The sequence below is a fragment of the Sinocyclocheilus grahami genome, unplaced genomic scaffold, assembly GCF_001515645.1.
Source record: "Sinocyclocheilus grahami isolate Dianchi unplaced genomic scaffold, SAMN03320097.WGS_v1.1 scaffold64.1, whole genome shotgun sequence".
NCBI classification, from domain to species: domain Eukaryota; kingdom Metazoa; phylum Chordata; class Actinopteri; order Cypriniformes; family Cyprinidae; genus Sinocyclocheilus; species Sinocyclocheilus grahami.
The window spans coordinates 522708-541246 of NW_015505243.1; the positions used below are offsets into that span (position 1 = coordinate 522708).

At 37.5% G+C, this 18539-nt stretch overlaps 1 protein-coding gene across 4 annotated transcripts in view; it reads right to left on the reverse strand.

Annotated features, from left to right (window-relative positions):
- Nucleotides 1–10160, reverse strand: part of LOC107584872 (histone deacetylase 6-like) — a 13030-nt gene extending 2870 nt beyond the window's left edge. The window contains exons 1-25 of one of the 4 annotated variants that reach the window (XM_016271634.1): nucleotides 9819–10160; nucleotides 9033–9127; nucleotides 8067–8174; nucleotides 7552–7637; nucleotides 7146–7230; nucleotides 7008–7048; nucleotides 6812–6908; nucleotides 6358–6455; nucleotides 5583–5687; nucleotides 5084–5152; nucleotides 4856–4982; nucleotides 4559–4624; nucleotides 4424–4483; nucleotides 4250–4339; nucleotides 4064–4170; nucleotides 3914–3981; nucleotides 3622–3748; nucleotides 3360–3488; nucleotides 3027–3195; nucleotides 2699–2901; nucleotides 1609–1801; nucleotides 1392–1541; nucleotides 948–1122; nucleotides 475–842; nucleotides 250–393 (exon numbers count right to left, since the gene is read on the reverse strand). In XM_016271634.1, the coding sequence (XP_016127120.1) occupies nucleotides 250–393; nucleotides 475–842; nucleotides 948–1122; nucleotides 1392–1541; nucleotides 1609–1801; nucleotides 2699–2901; nucleotides 3027–3195; nucleotides 3360–3488; nucleotides 3622–3748; nucleotides 3914–3981; nucleotides 4064–4170; nucleotides 4250–4339; nucleotides 4424–4483; nucleotides 4559–4624; nucleotides 4856–4982; nucleotides 5084–5152; nucleotides 5583–5687; nucleotides 6358–6455; nucleotides 6812–6908; nucleotides 7008–7048; nucleotides 7146–7230; nucleotides 7552–7637; nucleotides 8067–8174; nucleotides 9033–9095 (2928 nt within the window). In that variant the 5' untranslated portion in view covers nucleotides 9096–9127; nucleotides 9819–10160. Of the gene's footprint in view, nucleotides 1–244; nucleotides 394–474; nucleotides 843–947; nucleotides 1123–1391; nucleotides 1542–1608; nucleotides 1802–2698; nucleotides 2902–3026; nucleotides 3196–3359; nucleotides 3489–3621; nucleotides 3749–3913; nucleotides 3982–4063; nucleotides 4171–4249; nucleotides 4340–4423; nucleotides 4484–4558; nucleotides 4625–4855; nucleotides 4983–5083; nucleotides 5153–5582; nucleotides 5688–6357; nucleotides 6456–6811; nucleotides 6909–7007; nucleotides 7049–7145; nucleotides 7231–7551; nucleotides 7638–8066; nucleotides 8175–9032; nucleotides 9184–9602; nucleotides 9618–9818 lie in introns of those variants that run through there. The other 3 variants (XM_016271635.1, XM_016271636.1, XM_016271637.1) reach the window with 3 other exon arrangements.
- Between the last annotated feature and the right edge of the window lie 8379 nt (nucleotides 10161–18539).

Genomic DNA, 18539 nt, shown 5'->3' on the forward strand with positions numbered 1-18539 from the left:
TATATATATATATATACATATTTATTAATTTTATTGTTTTATTTATTGTTCATTATTACTTTTACATTGATGTATAAACACATATAATATACATAATTTATTATTATTATTATTATTTATTTATTTATATTATCATGTATTTATTATTATTACTACTATTAATAATGTATTTTAATCTCTCTCTCTATATCTAAATATATATATATTTTTTTTTAATGGGCCACATTTAACTGCATGTGCATACGTTACCAAATCCGTGGCTTGTGCTCCAAAGACACTTTCTAAGACTGACATCATAGTGGTGTGACCACCAGCAGCTTCCAGCACTGAACTCTCCTGATCATCCACGGCAGCTGACTTTCCAGAGACCACAGACTCTGGAATTGTCCGGTCCTGTTCAACAGAGCATGTTTGATGACTGAATACATTACTAGTGACCAAAACATACTGCTAATTACATTAGAGAATGCTTACAGGTGTCTCTGCTTTTACAGCTGTAATCTCTGCATGCGTGCCATCTCCAACTCTGGCTTTCTCTGACTTGAGTTTTAGGGGTGAATCTGACTCCCGGCCTGCTGAATCCCTCTGTGGGTTGGGTTTCACCTTCCGTCTGGCTCCTCCAATGGGGACAGATGCTGGGCTGGGGTTAGATGAGGTACTTGTGTTGAGATTCAGAGAGAGCAGGTCTTTACTGAGCTCATCAAGGCCGGATTCCTCAAGATGCTGCGGTGTCTGTCCAGGACTCTGGGTGGACTGGCGAGGAGATTTCTTGCTCTTGCCCGCTGATGCCCGCTTACCTTTCGATTTAGGAGACGGCAAAGCCAAACGAAGTGACTCTGGAACTGACATAAACACACAAACAAAAGCATGTTGCATTAAAATAATCATCCTGTTCGTACAATTCAATTCTTCTGAATTAGGAAGTACTTTTCGATATGCAAACTCACTCTGTATTCTCAAGGAGCTCCAAAAGGGGGCATGTGCACGCAAGACATTGTTAATGGTAACAGTGGCACTGGTCTTCGGAGGGGGCAGATGGTCTAGAGATGGAGGAGAGTCTCCCAGCAACATACTGGTGCACATGGACATTGACTCAGAGATGGAGGTGAGGTTATATCCTCCCTACGGTGAAAAGGGTAAGACGACATCCTAAATGTTTTTGAAAGAAGTCTCTTATGCTCACCAAAGCTGCATTTATTTGATCAAAAATACAGTAATATTGTGAAATATTATTACAATTTAAAATTACATTTTTCTATTTGAATGTATTTTAAAATGTAGTTTACTCCTGTGATGCAAGGTTGAATCGTCAGCATCATTACTCCAGTCTTCAGTGTCTAGAAACACTCTCCATTGAAAAAGTGTAAAATGTGTGAGTGAATATAACACACCTCCAGTATGACTAGCACTCTTCCTGCAGCCAGGCTCATTAACTGATGGGTGAGGTGAGCGTAGCCCTCTGGGGTCACCTGATACCCTCCTAACGGATCACCTCGTGCTGCATCAAACCCAGCAGACACCAGCACCAGCTCTGGGGCAAACTAGAAAACAGACAACACTATTCAGTTAGTTACATCAGGTAAAAACAAGCATATGATGTGCTTTTACCTCTCTGGCTATCGGCATCACTATGTGATGGAAAGCCGCCATGTATTCTGGGTCTCCCATCTTTCCTCCATTCCAGGGGATGTTGACATTGTATCCTGTGCCCTTGCCCTGCCCCACCTTATCATAGTTAGCATCCTCTGAACTGGGGAAGAATGTCCCGTCTTCGTAGCGATGCAGGGAGATGTACAGAACACTGGGAGAACAAAGACATTTGATAGCTCAGCTTTGTGACTGATCTCAAACAAAGATATTTATACATATGACAATATAAAGAGGACACATTAATAATGCAAACCCCTCTTGCCGATCCACCCAGACAAAACAAAACTGCAAAAAATGGGTCATTTAGGAACATTCATGGTTATGACGCACCGACCATCACACTTTAGCACTGACTGTTTTATGAATGCAACTTTGTAAACAGGCTACTATTGAATGATGTGGCAGTTAAACACTATGTTGAGTGTGACCACAAATCCATTGTTAGTCATTTAAAATGCAAAGAGGTTGGCCAATCAAACAAAAAAGATAACTTGCAATCAGTAAGCAAAACAGCCGGTTTAATTCTCAGGGTCAGAGAAAGAGCCAATAATGCTTAAGCAAACTAAAATATGACTTTTTGGTGAAAGGAAAATGTTAAATTATGAGCCTCTTATCGGCACCCGACTTTGGAATCCAGATTAGTGTTTTTTTAATATTATTTATATACTATTATAGCATTTATTAATATTTTGAATATTTTTCTTTTATTTTTATGGTTTTTATATTATATTTTTCATTTTCATTTTAACTTTAGTTTGAGTTTTAGTAATTTTGTTGTATGCTTTTGTATTTTTACTAGTTTTATTATTCTTTATATAGTTTTTTTTATTATTATTATTTTTAATGTATCTATTTAGCTTTCATTTATATGTAAGTTTTCCTTTTAGTAATTCTGGTCCTTAAAAATATTTTTTTCCTCTAATATTTATATTTTATTTCAGCTTTATTTCAACTCACAAAAATAATTTGTAATAGTTTTAGTTTGAGTTAATAATAACAGCACTGGATTCAGACCACTGATTTTAGTTAACTGTGGGACTGGTCAAACCTGTCATCCTCCTCAAAGATGTGCTGTGTGCCGTTTCCATGGTGAACATCCCAATCCAGGATGAGGACACGCAGGGATTCGTGAGTGATGCTCTGGGCATAGCGTGCGGTCAAAGCAGCCGTATTAAAGAAACAGAAACCACAAGCTGTGTCTTTCTCTGCATGATGACCAGGAGGACGGACTATGGCCACGCCATTTCTCACCTACAGAACCAAACAAAAAATCAAGGACACCTGGGAACAAATTCAAGCAGTAACACTCTGGGATGCATTATACTGAAACATGTTAAGAAGCCTGTATTACTTATAAAGATCACAATATTACATACGTGGCCTGTGATTATGGCCTGTACAGAGTTAAAACACGACCCAGCGGCCATCAGGGCGCAGGTGTAGCTCTCATTACAGATGTAGATGGAGTTGTAATCGTTTCCCAGACGGTGCAGATCTCTGGGTTTCATGTGCTCTGTACTCTTTATAGTGCTTATATGCTCAGAACTAGCACAAGAGAGAAAAACAGACATGCATTTAATCAAATGCAATGTACAACATCCGTTTTAGTAAGAAATGACCACTAAATAGAGGATTGTGCAAATTAAATAAAGACTTAATTTTGTTCTACATTAATGTGGTCGATATTGATTTACTCATTTGAATGTCACCTGTGACAGAGTGCCAGCTCTTCTTCTGTTGCTAGGCGAGCTGGTATCTGAAGGCAACGGGACAGCAGACCCAACTCCTCATGCCGGCAAAAGATGCGAGAAATTCTCTGAGGGAGCTCTGGATGATGACTGTGGGAATCAATACATCCTCATTATATATTACGTACAACCAAATAATCAAAACATACACAAAATGAGAAAAAGTTCACTTTTCAGCACTGTCACAGGGGTACAGTGGTGCTTATGTTATTAACGCTCTCACCCATCCCACATGTTGTGATGAAGCATCATTCTCTGGTCGTAAACCAGCCCAGTGATCGGAGAGGAAACCTTCACTTCTGCACACACTGGAGCGGGCAGGGGAGTGACATCAGACAGAGGACCACCCTCTGAAGATCAAAGACACACATTCAAGAGCCGAAGACAACGCATACAAACCTGTCAATCTTTCTATGGTGCCAGCTGTACTGAATAATTTTCGAACAAAAATGGTGATGAATGCTTTCTTTATATCTGAAGATGACAGAAGAAGATCATAAAAATCTTCTTCTTACCAAAAGTCTGAAGACTCTTCCAAAATGGATACAAGGCTGAGACGGACTCTGAGATGGACTTCAGAGCACTGCACAACAAAACATCAAAATAAAACACAACAAACAGAAACGTAAGAGAATGTAGGCAGATGTGGTCCTCAGTTCACTCACCTTTCACTCGGAGCGCCAGGAGAGGTCAGATGAGGGCAAGGGTCACCCAGCAGTGACCTCACACTAGCACAAACACCCTCTGCTGTGGACTGGAGGTTATATCCACCCTAACAGATGAAATACTAGTGAGTTCGATGTTAACCACAAAGAATAATTTTGTTCTTTTATGGCATAATGTGATCATACCTCAAGAGCCAGCACGAGTCGACCCTGTGCTACACCTTTCAGCATGTGGGTCAGGATGGAGAAACACTTTGGACTCACTCGCATCTCACCCTAGACACATAGAACGCTTTAAATAATTAACATGGAATGAGTTTTGGAAAACGATATTAAAGGGAATGAAACGGAGCGTCTCACCTTTGGGTCACCAATCACAGAGTCAAAGCCGGCCGCCACTAACACCAGCTGAGGCTGAAACTGGGCAGCACATACACAAGAGATCAGTCATCATGAAACAATCAGATGTGCAGGTGGCTGATCTAAAAGCTGTACCTCATACGCCACTGGAAGCAGGAGCTGCTGGAAAGCTGTGATGTAATCTCCATCCTCCATCCCTATCTGGAGTTAAATCAAGAGATCAGGCCACATTCAGCACCAACCCACCACACTTCTGAAGCATGTTCATTTCTCACTTACAATGTTAGCCAAAGTGTAGTTTTACATGACCATTTTCAACCTCATTTCTAACTCACTCTAAACAGATGTTTGTAGCATTTCTACATGTAAATGTAAATTGGTTAATCTCAGGAAATGAGTCACACAAACACTTAGTAAATTAGTGTGGTGTACCTTGTTCCAGGGCAGGTTGATATTGTAGCCCTGTCCTGCTCCTGAACCCACCGAACTGCTGTCAGACTCCTTGAGATGCGGCCAGAACGAGCCGTCTTCATATCTGTGCACTGAGAAATACAGCACACTGCCACACAGAAACACAGAGAGAGTCTTTACAAATGAGAGACATTCAGAGAGAATAAATGTAATATGATGTTCTGGTGCTTCAGATACGGACAAATTCACCTGGGATCCTCTTCAAAAATATACTGGATTCCCTGTCCGTGATGCACATCCCAATCCACAATCAGAACTCTGATAGAAGAAAGAGTCACACCTCATGCAATAGATTCTCAAACCACAAACTTCATTAAAGACAACATGAAACAATGTTCACAACACATTCGGCTTCTGTAATGTTAGACATTTTCTAAATATTGAGTGGAACTAAATGTAGCACCAGACTGAATTTGATTAGTTTGGTTAATCAGATTCATGTCATTTATTAATATTTTCCATCTCTTATGCAGCCTTGGGCACACAGGTAAAAATGAAATGAGGCGAAGAAAGTCATTTTGTTTGGCTCAAAAATGATGAATACATATATATTTGTCTTTGGATTTAAAGTGCTCTGATGAATCGCTCACAATAACACCAGGAAAATGTATCAAGAAAGTAAGCAAGGTCAATTTCATAATGACTTTAATAAATTAAAGTGTGATGGTAAAGCAAAATGCTCTCTCACCGTTTAACTCCATGCTGCTTCTGTGCGTAGCGCGCTGCTATGGCCAGATTATTAAACATACAGTAGCCATTCATCTTATCTGCATGAGCGTGGTGACCAGGAGGCCTGTGTGTACAAGGAAAAAAAACAGTAACTCAAACATATCAATGAATAAATCAACAAACTTAAAATGCAGTTGCTAAGATGCAACAAGACCTGTTAATGGAGAAGCCGTTACGCAGCTGTGATGTCATCACTTTATCCACCAGCTGGAGAACTGATCCCACCGCCAGACAGGCGGAGGCGAAAAATTCCTGGTTGAATTAAAAAAATTCCACAAAATTAAAACCATGTTGTCTGGCAACCATAAACAACCATAAACTTCATCACTCTGGAAGAAGAATAGATTATTCCGATTATTACGTTTTATTATTTTTTTCTGATTATCATTTTATAAGCCAAAACTTGAGACTGAGTGTTACAGTTATTTTATTACTTTGATTCATGCTTAAGCCCTTAATCGTCAATAATGGTGAATATGGTCAATATTGATTCCCTGCTGACTTCAGGGAATGTACCGGATTAAGATGAACACCGAAACATTGTAACTGGAGTAATAAGCAAACAATCAATTCCTGGACTGGAGGAGACTCATGATCAGGTGACTTACAGGATGCAGGTAGACAGAATCATATTTATGAGCCAAAGTTTTCAGCTCCTCCTCTGTCCTGTAACTCAAACATATCAATGAATAAATCAACAAACTTAAAATGCAGTTGCTAAGATGCAACAAGACCTGTTGATGGAGAAGCCGTTACGCAGCTGTGATGTCATCACTTTATCCACCAGCTGGAGAACTGATCCCACCGCCAGACAGGCGGAGGCGAAAAATTCCTGGTTGAATTAAAAAAATTCCACAAAATTAAAACCATGTTGTCTGGCAACCATAAACAACCATAAACTTCATCACTCTGGAAGAAGAATAGATTATTCCGATTATTACGTTTTATTATTTTTTTCTGATTATCATTTTATAAGCCAAAACTTGAGACTGAGTGTTACAGTTATTTTATTACTTTGATTCATGCTTAAGCCCTTAATCGTCAATAATGGTGAATATGGTCAATATTGATTCCCTGCTGACTTCAGGGAATGTACCGGATTAAGATGAACACCGAAACATTGTAACTGGAGTAATAAGCAAACAATCAATTCCTGGACTGGAGGAGACTCATGATCAGGTGACTTACAGGATGCAGGTAGACAGAATCATATTTATGAGCCAAAGTTTTCAGCTCCTCCTCTGTCATTTTCTGTGTGGATTTCATCAGCTCTACATACGCCTTCCTGTTGTACACAACACATTCCCCCATGTGACATCAGATACTCATAAAACCAACGCGATTAACAGTGTCAATCTTTATTCAAGCTTGCATATAAACTTACGTGTGAACGAGTAACAGCTCATCTTCTGACACAGCTCTGGCCTTAAATGCAAAAATAACCCAAATATAAATCAAAAACAGGAGGAATTCAGGTACAAACCTGTTAACATTAACATCATCGCTACAGGAGTATCTCTACCTCTACTTGTACGCAGCGTCCCAGCAGACCTTCCGTCTCCAGCATCTCCATCACAGCGCTCACTCTTGCTGGACACTCCGGGTGACTGAAAACAAAAGCATCCAACTGTTACATAGAAACTTTTATAAACCCATACTAAGTGAACTATTTCAAATGAGGTTCATCATCAAGTATAAGTCACTAAAAATAATATTTCTATTTTAACGCATCTTCAAATGAATGCTCAATTCAAGTTGATACAGACTTAATGCATACAAGAAGGTTCTGTCTTTGAATGCTTTAAAGCATCTACTGGAAAGACATAAAGGGTTACCAAATGACTTTCTTAGTTAAAGTTAAAAATGAGACAGAATTTTCAGTTTTAGGCAAACTATTGTCAATAAATGTAACCATCCTGAAGCATCACCTGGCATCCCAGAGGCAGTGAAAGCGAGTAAAGGCATCTACGTAGACGAGACCTGTTCCTGTTGCTTTAGTCTTACCACGAACATCCTAAAAAACATCCCAAAAACATTCAAAAAGCACGCAATCTAACACTGATAAAAGAAAATACCGCATGTGCGTAACTGAAAATGTGCATTAGTGCCAACGTTGGGGAGCTATATTAAAATGGTCTTGCCACACCACAAGCTACTTGTAATCAAAAGTAGTTAAGCACAGTAATGCTATCATTTTGAAATATGAAAAGCTACTGTAAGCTACTATGTGAGCTACTGGACAAAGCAAGAATTGAGAGAATTGTGCAGGAGAAGGGGGAAGAATTGCATGGAAAATAAAGTTGCAATGACAAAAATCTTTATGGTTTTACAAAGAAACCAGCTGTTTTATTCATGCATAATGAATTTTGCTTTGTGAAATATAATACAGACAATTCTTGACTAGTTTCATGAGAAAGCACAGTGACTGTGATTAAACGTTTACCAAGTTTTTGAGTTCATTGCTCATCTCCTCCTCCTCTTTGCTCCGATCCATTCTGCCCTTCCTCCGCGCCTCCTGTAGATTCTTCTTCTGGTTCGGATTGTTTTCGCTCTGGAGAACACAAAGGTCTTTCAGAGAGATTTGCGTGCAGCCTAAAACAGGAATCCAAATAAAACACTAGCTCCCACATTTAAAAATGAGCAAAACAGAACAAGACACTGCGTAGATAAAGTGGGCAAACTTCAGGAATATCTGTGGATTATTAACCTCTGAACACACTGATAAAAACAGCAAATGATCAACACACAATGAACTGAACTCCGTCTTAAAGGAATACTTCATCCAAAAATTAAAACATCAACACATTCTCAAGATGAGGATGAATTTGTTTCTTCATCAGATTTGGAGAAATGTAGCATTACATAACTTGCTCACCAGTGGATCCTCTGCAGTGAATGGGTGCCGTCAGAATGAGAGTCCAAACATCTGATAAAAACACACCACTCCAGTCCATCAGTTAAGGTATTGAGAAGTGAAAAGCTGTGTGTTTGTAAGAAACACATCAATCATTAAGGCGTTTTAACTTTAAACCTTTACTTTCGGCCAAAATACGTCCAGCAACAATAAACAATACTAGCACTTTTCACTAGTAAACGGTGCTTGATCTGTGCACATTTCTCTCCTGATTCAGATCAGACAACTTTTTTACTGGAGAAAGCCATATTATGGATAGAGGACTCATAAGCAATCGCTCAGCTAGTTGCCTCTCATTCTGACGGCACCCATTCACTGCAGAGGATTTATTGGTGAGCAAGTGATGTAATGCTAAGTTTCTCTAAATCTGTTCTGATGAAGAAACAATCTACATCTTGGATGGCCTGAGGGGGGAGTAAACTATTTAGGTGAACTATTCCTTTAAATGGTTAACATGAATGTGTTCTTGCCAATGGAATATAAACATTCTCTCACTTTGGTTTCAGATGTTCCTCTCGGTGATCGAGTAGAACCTTTGGATTCTGGAACGGGATCCATCAGTTTAGGATTTACAGTTCCACACCAAAAACCTTGAGAAGAAGATGTTGTGACAGGTGCTCAAAACATCTCTGTCAAAAGTCCCAAACTGCATGTATAAGAAAGATCATTTATATGGAAGAACAAATAGTTTGAGGATAAATTAGAGGTTATTGCAAATGCTACACTTAAGTTTTATTTTATATACAGAATAAATAACTGATAAATTTGCTGTTTTAAGTTGTGTCTATGGCTGAATATAGTCATAGTGACTGAGTATGACTGTATAGCAGTTCATAACATGATAAGTGTTTATATCATATTATGTTTGTAATAATAATACACAGAGTTACAAAATAATAAATGAAAATATATAACAGCATCCATCCATTCAATCATTCTGCTTTTGCACAAATTCAATATCAAGAGCAAAATATCTGAATATTTAACGAGATGTACAAAACAGACCATTCTTAAAAAAACAAAAATTAAAAAAATGTCAAGATGCCTGAAGAATGTTTTACTTACTGCTTTCAGAAATGTGTGATGTGTATTTACAAAATAATAAATGAAAATATATAACAGCATCCATCCATTCAATCATTCTGCTTTTGCACAAATTCAATATCAAGAGCAAAATATCTGAATATTTAACGAGATGTACAAAACAGACCATTTCATTTTCTTTCTTAAAAAAACAAAAATTAAAAAAATTGTCAGATGCCTGAAGAATGTTTTACTTACTGCTTTCAGAAATGTGTGATGTGTATAAGATATGAACAGATTTGCTGTCAGATTCTTATGCCGTTAGCAAAAACACTCTTTGAAATGCAGATATTATATTAAAATAGAACAATGTGCCAGTCATTTGAGACTAAAGCTGTCTGCTTTCCTAAGTTTCCGTGCCTGTTGTTATTTTCTGGACTGGACATAAAAGTGGAACATGAACGTTGCAAAATGTGGACCGCATAGCAAATACAACAGTAAGATCAATATTCACTAGAAAGGGTACGAAACAAGCACAATAATGTTTTGTGTAGAAATGCTAACAGCTAACACGCCCAACTGTGCAGAGCAGTAGACGCGAATCTGTCTCTATGAGCCATTTCCTATGAGACATGAAGCAGTTCTTCCTCTAGGGGGCGCGTGGAGGCTCCGACGTCTCTAGATTACACTTAAGTCTATTAAAAAAGTAAATTAATTATTTCAAATCAAGTGGTTTCTGACATACAAATTAAAAAAATCCTTTACAGTAATTTCTATAAAAAGATCATTTCCAGTAAACACTGACGACTGTGATCGGTCCATCCTGAGCGCCTTGATATTTTCACCTGAATCTGCCAAACTTGGGTCCATTTAATTGAGAATCTACTAGCAATATGGTTAAAACACAAGTCGTACACAAACCAATTAACCCTCAGGCATCCTTCGGGACAAATGTGTGCAAAATCTTCTTCTTTAAAATAAAAATATTTCCTTAATCTGAGCGGTACAAGACTTGGCTGCTTTTCCTAAATTTGCCACCTGAACACACACACAAAAGTGGACACCCATAGGAAATTAATGGGAAATTCTATAATTCAGAGCATTTTTTTATTGATTCAAAATATCAATAAATCCACAATGCAGTCTATACAACATTTTCAATGTGGCAAACACTCACACACACACATACACTCACACGCTCACACACACACTTCAGTCAGATCGAAGCCCTACTGCAAGATTTGTTGATGATTCCAAACAAAATATGTCTGAAAGATGCTACTTGCTAGGTTTATTGTTTATTCTTACCTGTTTGGAACCATTTTACTTTTTTGAGTCATTGAAATTTGATGTTTTTTGTTAGAAATAAATGCTTACTCTGTCTCCTACTTTTTCTATTCCTTATAGCATGGTCCGATTTGTCTGTAAGCATAGTTTCGCATCTTTGTATAGTCTCACCCAACACAAATGTTTTTTTTTTATTCTACGATTTTAACTTGTAATAAAATCTAAAACTTAAGAGGAAAACTTGGTTTATAGATTTCAGCCTATATCATATGCAGCCATTGAGTACTACAGCCAAATAGTGGCTATTGATATTTTTATACCATCATAAGTCACCAGCGTTTTAGGTTTTGGGGCTGTCTGAACTTACTGTAATGATTTTTTTTAATGACGTAAAAGAAATACTGAATATAACTTAAAATTATAACAACATTTTTTATATTTATATATAACAATAATATATATGTATATAAATATAACAAATAATTGGGCTCACACCTGAGACCTTTGCCACGAAGGACCAATTAAGGCTGAGGGTTAAACAGCACTTCCTCGTCGCTACGCCCCGCCCTTGCTGAGCTTTTTATATTAACCACCACTCTTGCCCTTTATTTTTCTCCTAGGCGCGCGAGCAGGCGCACTGAAATGACGCAGAGAGCGTGCTCGCTTGCAGTCTGTGCTGAAACGCTGGAGGTCAGTGCTGCGTATTTACCAAAAGTTGTGATTATGATATGACAACATTTTAATTCGCCTGACACCAGACTTTACATTTAATTGACTTCTCAAAGAAAGTTTTAAAGATATAGTTATGCACACAATTTACAAGTACACCCTGGTTCTTTCAATTTTTTTATTTTCTGTATTTTTTTCCCTCTTAATTTATGTGAGCAGTCAGGGGACAACTTGTACAATAATACAATATTTGAAGTATGCCATTCCATTCAATTAAATTCAAGTTTATTTGTATAGCGCTTTTCACGATACAAATCGTTGCAAAGCAGCTTTACAGAAAATTAAGTTTCCACAATATATTTAGTAGTAGCTTGTCAGTGGTGACTGTCAAATTGATGTACGTATGGTAGAAATGTACAGTAAAATTCAGTTAATGACGTAATCAAACAGACGATGAACACAATTAACAGCACTGATTATATGTTGCAATCAAACTTATAGCAAAATTTGGTGGTTTATGTTGTTTCGGGGTTGGCATCATCTCTTCTCAGGTGCTCGGTCATCTCAGGTCTTTGTAAGAGCTGGATCCAGACTGAAGCTTGTGGCAGAAACAGAGAAACAAATAGAGACATAATTAGCGTAGCTTCTGTTCCAACCAAGCAAAAATGATTTGTTCAACCCAAGCTAAGGAATAATAATGTGCATTTGATCAGATATAACTGTAGTACAAGATTATGAGATGCATTATTTGAATGCTTGGCCAAAGAGATGTGTCTTTAATCTAGATTTAAACAGAGAGAGTGTGTCTGAACCCCGAACGTTATCAGGAAGGCTATTCCAGAGTTTGGGAGCCAAATGCGAAAAAGCTCTACCTCCTTTAGTGGACTTTGCTATCCTAGGTACTACCAAAAGTTCAGAGTTTTGCGACCTTAGGGAGCGTGATGGATTGTAGCGTGGTAGAAGACTAGTTAGGTATGCAGGAGCTAAATCATTAAGGGCCTTGTAGGTAAGTAATAATAGTTTGTAACTGATACGGAACTTAACAGGTAGCCAGTGCAGAGACTGTAAAATTAGGGTAATATGATCATTCTGAAAGCAGGTGATGGAGATTTACTACTAATCACGGAACTGGCTTTAATGACTAGATGCGCATGACAATCACATGCGATTAATTGCACAGCCCTAATCCAAGAGATTCTGTGTACTGCTTTTTGGTCCAATAAGTAATATCTCTGTCTTATCCAAATTCAATAGGAGAAAATTATTGGTCATCTGATCTTTTACATTTTTAATACACTCTGTTAGCTTAGATAATTTAGAAGTTTCATCTGGTCTTGTTGAGATATATAGTAGAGTATCATCAGCATAACAATGGATACTAATTCCATATTTTCTAATAATATTACCAAGCAGTACTAACATGTATATTGAAAATAGCAGAGGACCTAGGACAGATCCTTGTGGCACTCCATACTTTACTGGTGATAATTGAGATTACTCCCCGTTTAAGTAAACAAAGTGGTAGCGATCGGACAGGTAGGATCTAAACCATCTTAAAGCCTGCCCTTGAATACCTGTATAGTTTTGTAATCGAGATATGAGTATGTCATGATCTATAGTGTAGAACGCAGCACTAAGATCAAGTAAAACTAGCAATGAGATGCAGCCTTGGTCTGACGCAAGAAGCAAGTCATTTGTAATTTTAACAAGTGCAGTTTCTGTGCTATGGTGGGGCCTGAAACCTGACTGAAATTCTTCATAGAGATCTTTTTTTTGCAAGAAGGAGCACAATTGAGCAGACACAACCTTTCTAAAATTTTAGACATAAACGGAAGATTTGAAATGGGTCTGTAATTTGCCAGTTCACTTGGATCTAGTTGTGGTTTCTTAATAAGAGGTTTAATAACCGTTAGCTAAGATAACGATGAGATAATAATATTGAGAAGCGTTTTTTCTGCTACAGGTAACAACTCTTGCAGTAATTTAGTGGGTACAGGATCTAACAGGCATATTGTTGGTTTAGATGCAGTGTTAAGTTTATTTAGCTCTTCCTGTCCTATAGTTGTAAAGCACTGCCATTTTTCTTTGGGTGTGATGAATGAAGCTGAAATACTAGACGCTGTAGAATCAAAATTTGTTATTGTATTCTGATGTTATCCATTTTATCAGTGAAGAAATTGTATCGATACCATATGTGTGTGTGTTTTGTTTTTTTGCAAATATGATTTATTCTTAAACAATACTCTCATCAGTTTTCTATCAGCTGTGACATAAATCTGCGTGTTTTTTATATTTTATCCAAGGGCATTTTTTTTTTCCTTTTATAGAGGGCATTTTCCCACTAATTTCATTAATACTTTCATTTCAAATTCTTACATTTGATCTATAAATTAAATTATAATAATGTGATTACCTATACATTATCAAATTAAATCATTTACACTGAAAAATACAACTGCATTAAATAATATTATGAGATTATTTTAAATATTTTGAATATACAAACAAGAAATGATTGTGGAAATGATACTTTTTAATGAAATTAAAACGCCAGTAGGTGCCAGTAGTGAGCGTTTAATGAGTCATTGAGTCGTTCATTCAAACGATTCGTTCAAACGGCAGATTTATCAGATGTTTATGCATGGGATAGTGAAGCTTTGACTCAACCGATTCGTTCAAAACACGGAATCAATCAGCAATGAATCGGCTGGTTCTCTTTCAAACATTCGTTCGGTATCCCACTATGGGAATCGCCTCGGGCGTGACCAATCCTGGAAGCATCAATTACACCACGTCTGTTGGTTGACAGACCAATCACGACAGTGATGCGGGAGTCCCGCCTCCCTCATATATATATTCACACTTCCCCGCTGCGGCACCGGGCCTGTGCAGAGAAGCACACGGAGTAGAGGTGGTGGGAGTGTTAGTATCGCGCTGTATACTTACCCCGGACTTGTGAGCGTCAGCCCGGGATGTTTCCAGCACGGCTCTCCACTCCCTCACCTGGGCCTGCTTCTCCACCAGGTCGTGGATCTGCTTCTCCATGGCCTCCAGCTCGAGCTGCACCGAATGCGTAGACACACATCCGCCATTAAAGCAAGTAACAGTGAGTAAAACAATGATAATGTATGTGAATAGAGTATTAGCAATGTAAGGAGATTAGCGGCAACCACGCTGGCGATGCTAACGGGATATAAGCTGATAGCGGACTCGGGATACATTCACACGTTATAGAAACGGAAATGATGGTGTATAAAATTGATTTTAAGATTAGAAAAAATAGACGATAAAGAATTAATTTGACGGAGCTCAAACTTAAAACACGCGGTAGCAACAACCAGGAAGGCTAAATAGGATGTTTTATTTTCAAACTGTGGTCTACAAGGTAGTGCTAGAGCTCTGTGGGAAAAAATTGAAAAACAAGTAAAAATAAATAAATGCTAAAAATGAAATCAAATTAAATAAATACATTTGATTAAAATAATAAATTAATAATATAATGCACCTAATGCTACATTACTATATTGAGTACAAAAAAACATAATAATGTAATAAAAAAAATTCCCAAATAATATTTTACACATTTATAATATTTAAAATTATTTCATTTCAGGGTGGGAGTTCCTTGCACAAGGATGATCATATTTGGGGATCCGTGGCATCAGAAAGATTAGAAAAACCTGAACTAAGATATTTTTAGTATTATTTTGCTGTAATTATGACAAAGCCCATTGTTTTCAAACTTTTTTTATTAACAGTAATTGGGAATATTGATATAATAAATTTATTAACCATGATTTATTTTGTAATTCCAGAAAGTAAAGAACTGTATGTTCTTCATTAAAATAAGTAGTTATTGAGGGGGGAAGAAAGAAATATAATTTGATTTACATCTAGATTTTTTTTTTAGCATTTTAATTTGCATCAGAGTTAGATTATTTAAGTGTATTAAAGGGGTCATATGATGCTAAAAAGAACATTATTTGGTGTAATGAAATGTGTTTATGCGGTTTAAGGTTTAAAAACACATTATTTTCCACATACTGTACATTATTGTTTCTCCTCTATGCCCCGCCTTTCTGAAACGCGTCGATTTTTACAAAGCTCATCGGTCTGAAAAGCGAGGTGTGCTGTGATTGGCCAGCTATCCAGTGCGTTGTTTAATGCATTCTTGCTGAAGGGAGTGACGGAAATGTTACGCCCCTCACCATACTGTCATGATGCCCTGTCCGGCCGGAGCGACAAGACAAAAACATTAAAACCCATTATAAACGAGGCATTTGTTGCATCCAGTGGGGACATAATTACGGATTATAATGACTTATACTGTCTTTTTACGCGTTGCGTTGCATCAAGCTAGCTCTTAAAAACGAGCTCTACAATAATACAGGGAAATATTTAATCAGAATACACAGCTACATTTGAATGGCTGTCAGTGGAGAAAGATGCTTTTACGGGGTCATTGAGGTCAACCAGCAAAATTTTGACCCCTTGGTAGAAGCCATCAAAACAAACATGTAGTGCCACCAATCAATCCTATACCTGCTGGAACATTTTTTTAATGCTTCTCATATATTTCATGCCAAACAGATCAGCCCGTTTGTATTGTGATCAACATTTTTGCACACAAAAGCAGTTTATTCAGCATACTGAGACATAACCTCTATAAATTTTAAACAGAAAACCCCCCATTTAAGCCCTTCTTGTCTTTGTCAGTCTGTTTACGTGAATGGAAAAGGGGTTGCGAGCGTGAGCGCGGTGGAGCTGGTGAGCTCTAACGTTCGGGCCTGTACGTGTCGGCTGGACCTGTCCTGTGGTTGCTAATCTCTCCCAGTCATTCAGTAGCATTTCCCCCTCACTATGGTGCCGACTCCACCAGATAACACGGCTTCACCCTGAATGGAGGAAGCCCATGACAGAAAAAAGCGAACGATGTGCCTTGTGCACCAGGCTTGAAAAAAAGCCCATGCCATTGCTTGCAGCCTCTTTCTGTGCATCTCCCTTTCCCTTTTGCACATTTTTTATAGAGTCCGGAAAACCAGAAGCCGCCTGCGTTGCACAATGAGGCTCCACTAGAAGCCAGGGGAGCAGAGCTATGTGGTCAACCATGAGAGATGGAAACAGATGGAGGAGAGAGGAGGGGCGCTATCTGAGATATCATCGCCAACCATAGCTCAGCTCACACAGAGACCCATGTTCCACAGCGCTGAGGCTTTTTTCCAGACCGGCATGGAACAATGCACACAATAAAGCCAATCTGGTGGCTCAATGATGCAGGGATTTATAGTTTGCGTGTGTGTTTGGGTGACACTGAATGTCTTGTCTCTAACAGGTTGGTTAGAGTTATGATTTTGACTTATAAGCAACCACTGAGAACTCTTTAGTAAACATAACAACATCTTAATAACACTCAGAACACCTTAGAAACTGTAGAGCAAAACCATGGCAACCACAAACAACAGCCAAACATTCTCACATGGCAACAAAAAAAAAACCTGGCCAAAATATATTTTAAATGTATTATAATGCTCAATGAAATACTTTTAGTTTCTACCTTCATATGTGACCCTGGACCACAAAACCAGTCATAAGGGTCTTTTATTTATTTTATTTAGATTTATACATCATCTGAAAGCTGAATAAATAAGCTTTTTTTGTGTGGAAAATCTGGAATCTGAGGGTGCAAAAAAATCAAAATATTGAGAAAATCGCCTTTAAAGTTGTCCAAATGAAGTTCTCAGCCATGCATATTGCTAATCAAAAATTACATTTTGATAGATTTACGGTAGGAAATTTACAAAATAATTTCATGGAACATGATCTTTACTTAATATCCTAATGATTTTTGGCATAAAAGAAAAATCTATAATTTTGACCCATAAAATGTTTTTTTGGTTATTGCTAAAAATATACCAAGCGACTTAAGACTGCTTTTGTGCTCCAGGGTCACATATACCAAAATATATTTCAAAATGTACTTTCAAAAATGTACAAAAAAGGCCAAATAAAGAAAAAATATTTATGTACGGTAAGTATTATATGCATTTTGAAATATATATTTGAAAATAAAAATGTTTTGCTGTATGGAATTATTGGCTCAAAGACAAAAATAATCATGTAATGTAATATAACATTTCCATATGTATATATACACACACACACACATATATAGGGAGCAACATATGATATAAGAAAGTGGAACATCTATGAATTTGCCTGTGATTTGCTAAACTAAGCTATAATGTGTTTCAGACTGTTGAAGCCGATAAATCATAAATGATAAAAAAAATACTGTTGAAGAAATGTTTCTCCCACAGTACAATCTGAACTAATTGGCACTGAAACAGCTCATATGATTTATGCATTTTGGCATCCCTCATCCCCTATGATTTTCGAGCAGCACTTGACCTGCTCCGCCACTCTATGGAAAGTGCTGGATTTGCATATGTGCTGTCATGGCACATCGTAACCGTCAAACTCCCTCTACAAGCTAATTCATGCAGGCTGCAGAGATCACAATGGAGTGATAGAAAAACCACAAGCACAACGTCTGTTATGATGCAGTTACGTCAAGGAGCCTCGCCGTTTTGATATAAAGACTGGTTTGAATTCCAACTGTGTTCAAGCAAGTCTTCACGCTCCTCTTGTATCTTGTCAAGATTCACAGCAAAAAGAAAACGATGCTTTACATAAATCTTTATTTGTAAACTGCATTCTTTTTCCATGCAACCTTTTAAAAACAGCTTACAAATTCCACAAAGAAAAGTGTTAAAAAAGTTATAGAAAAGTGATTACAAACACAACAAAGTAAAGGCAGTCTATATATACACTATCATTGAAAGGTTTGGGGTCGGTTTTTGAAAGAAATCTCTTCTGCTCACCGAGGCTGCATATATTTGATCAGAAATACAGTAAAAACTGTAATGATGTGAAATATGATTACTATTTAAAATAACTGTTTTCTATTTGAATATATTGTAAAATGTAACTTATTTCTGTGATCAAAGCTGAATTTTCAGCATC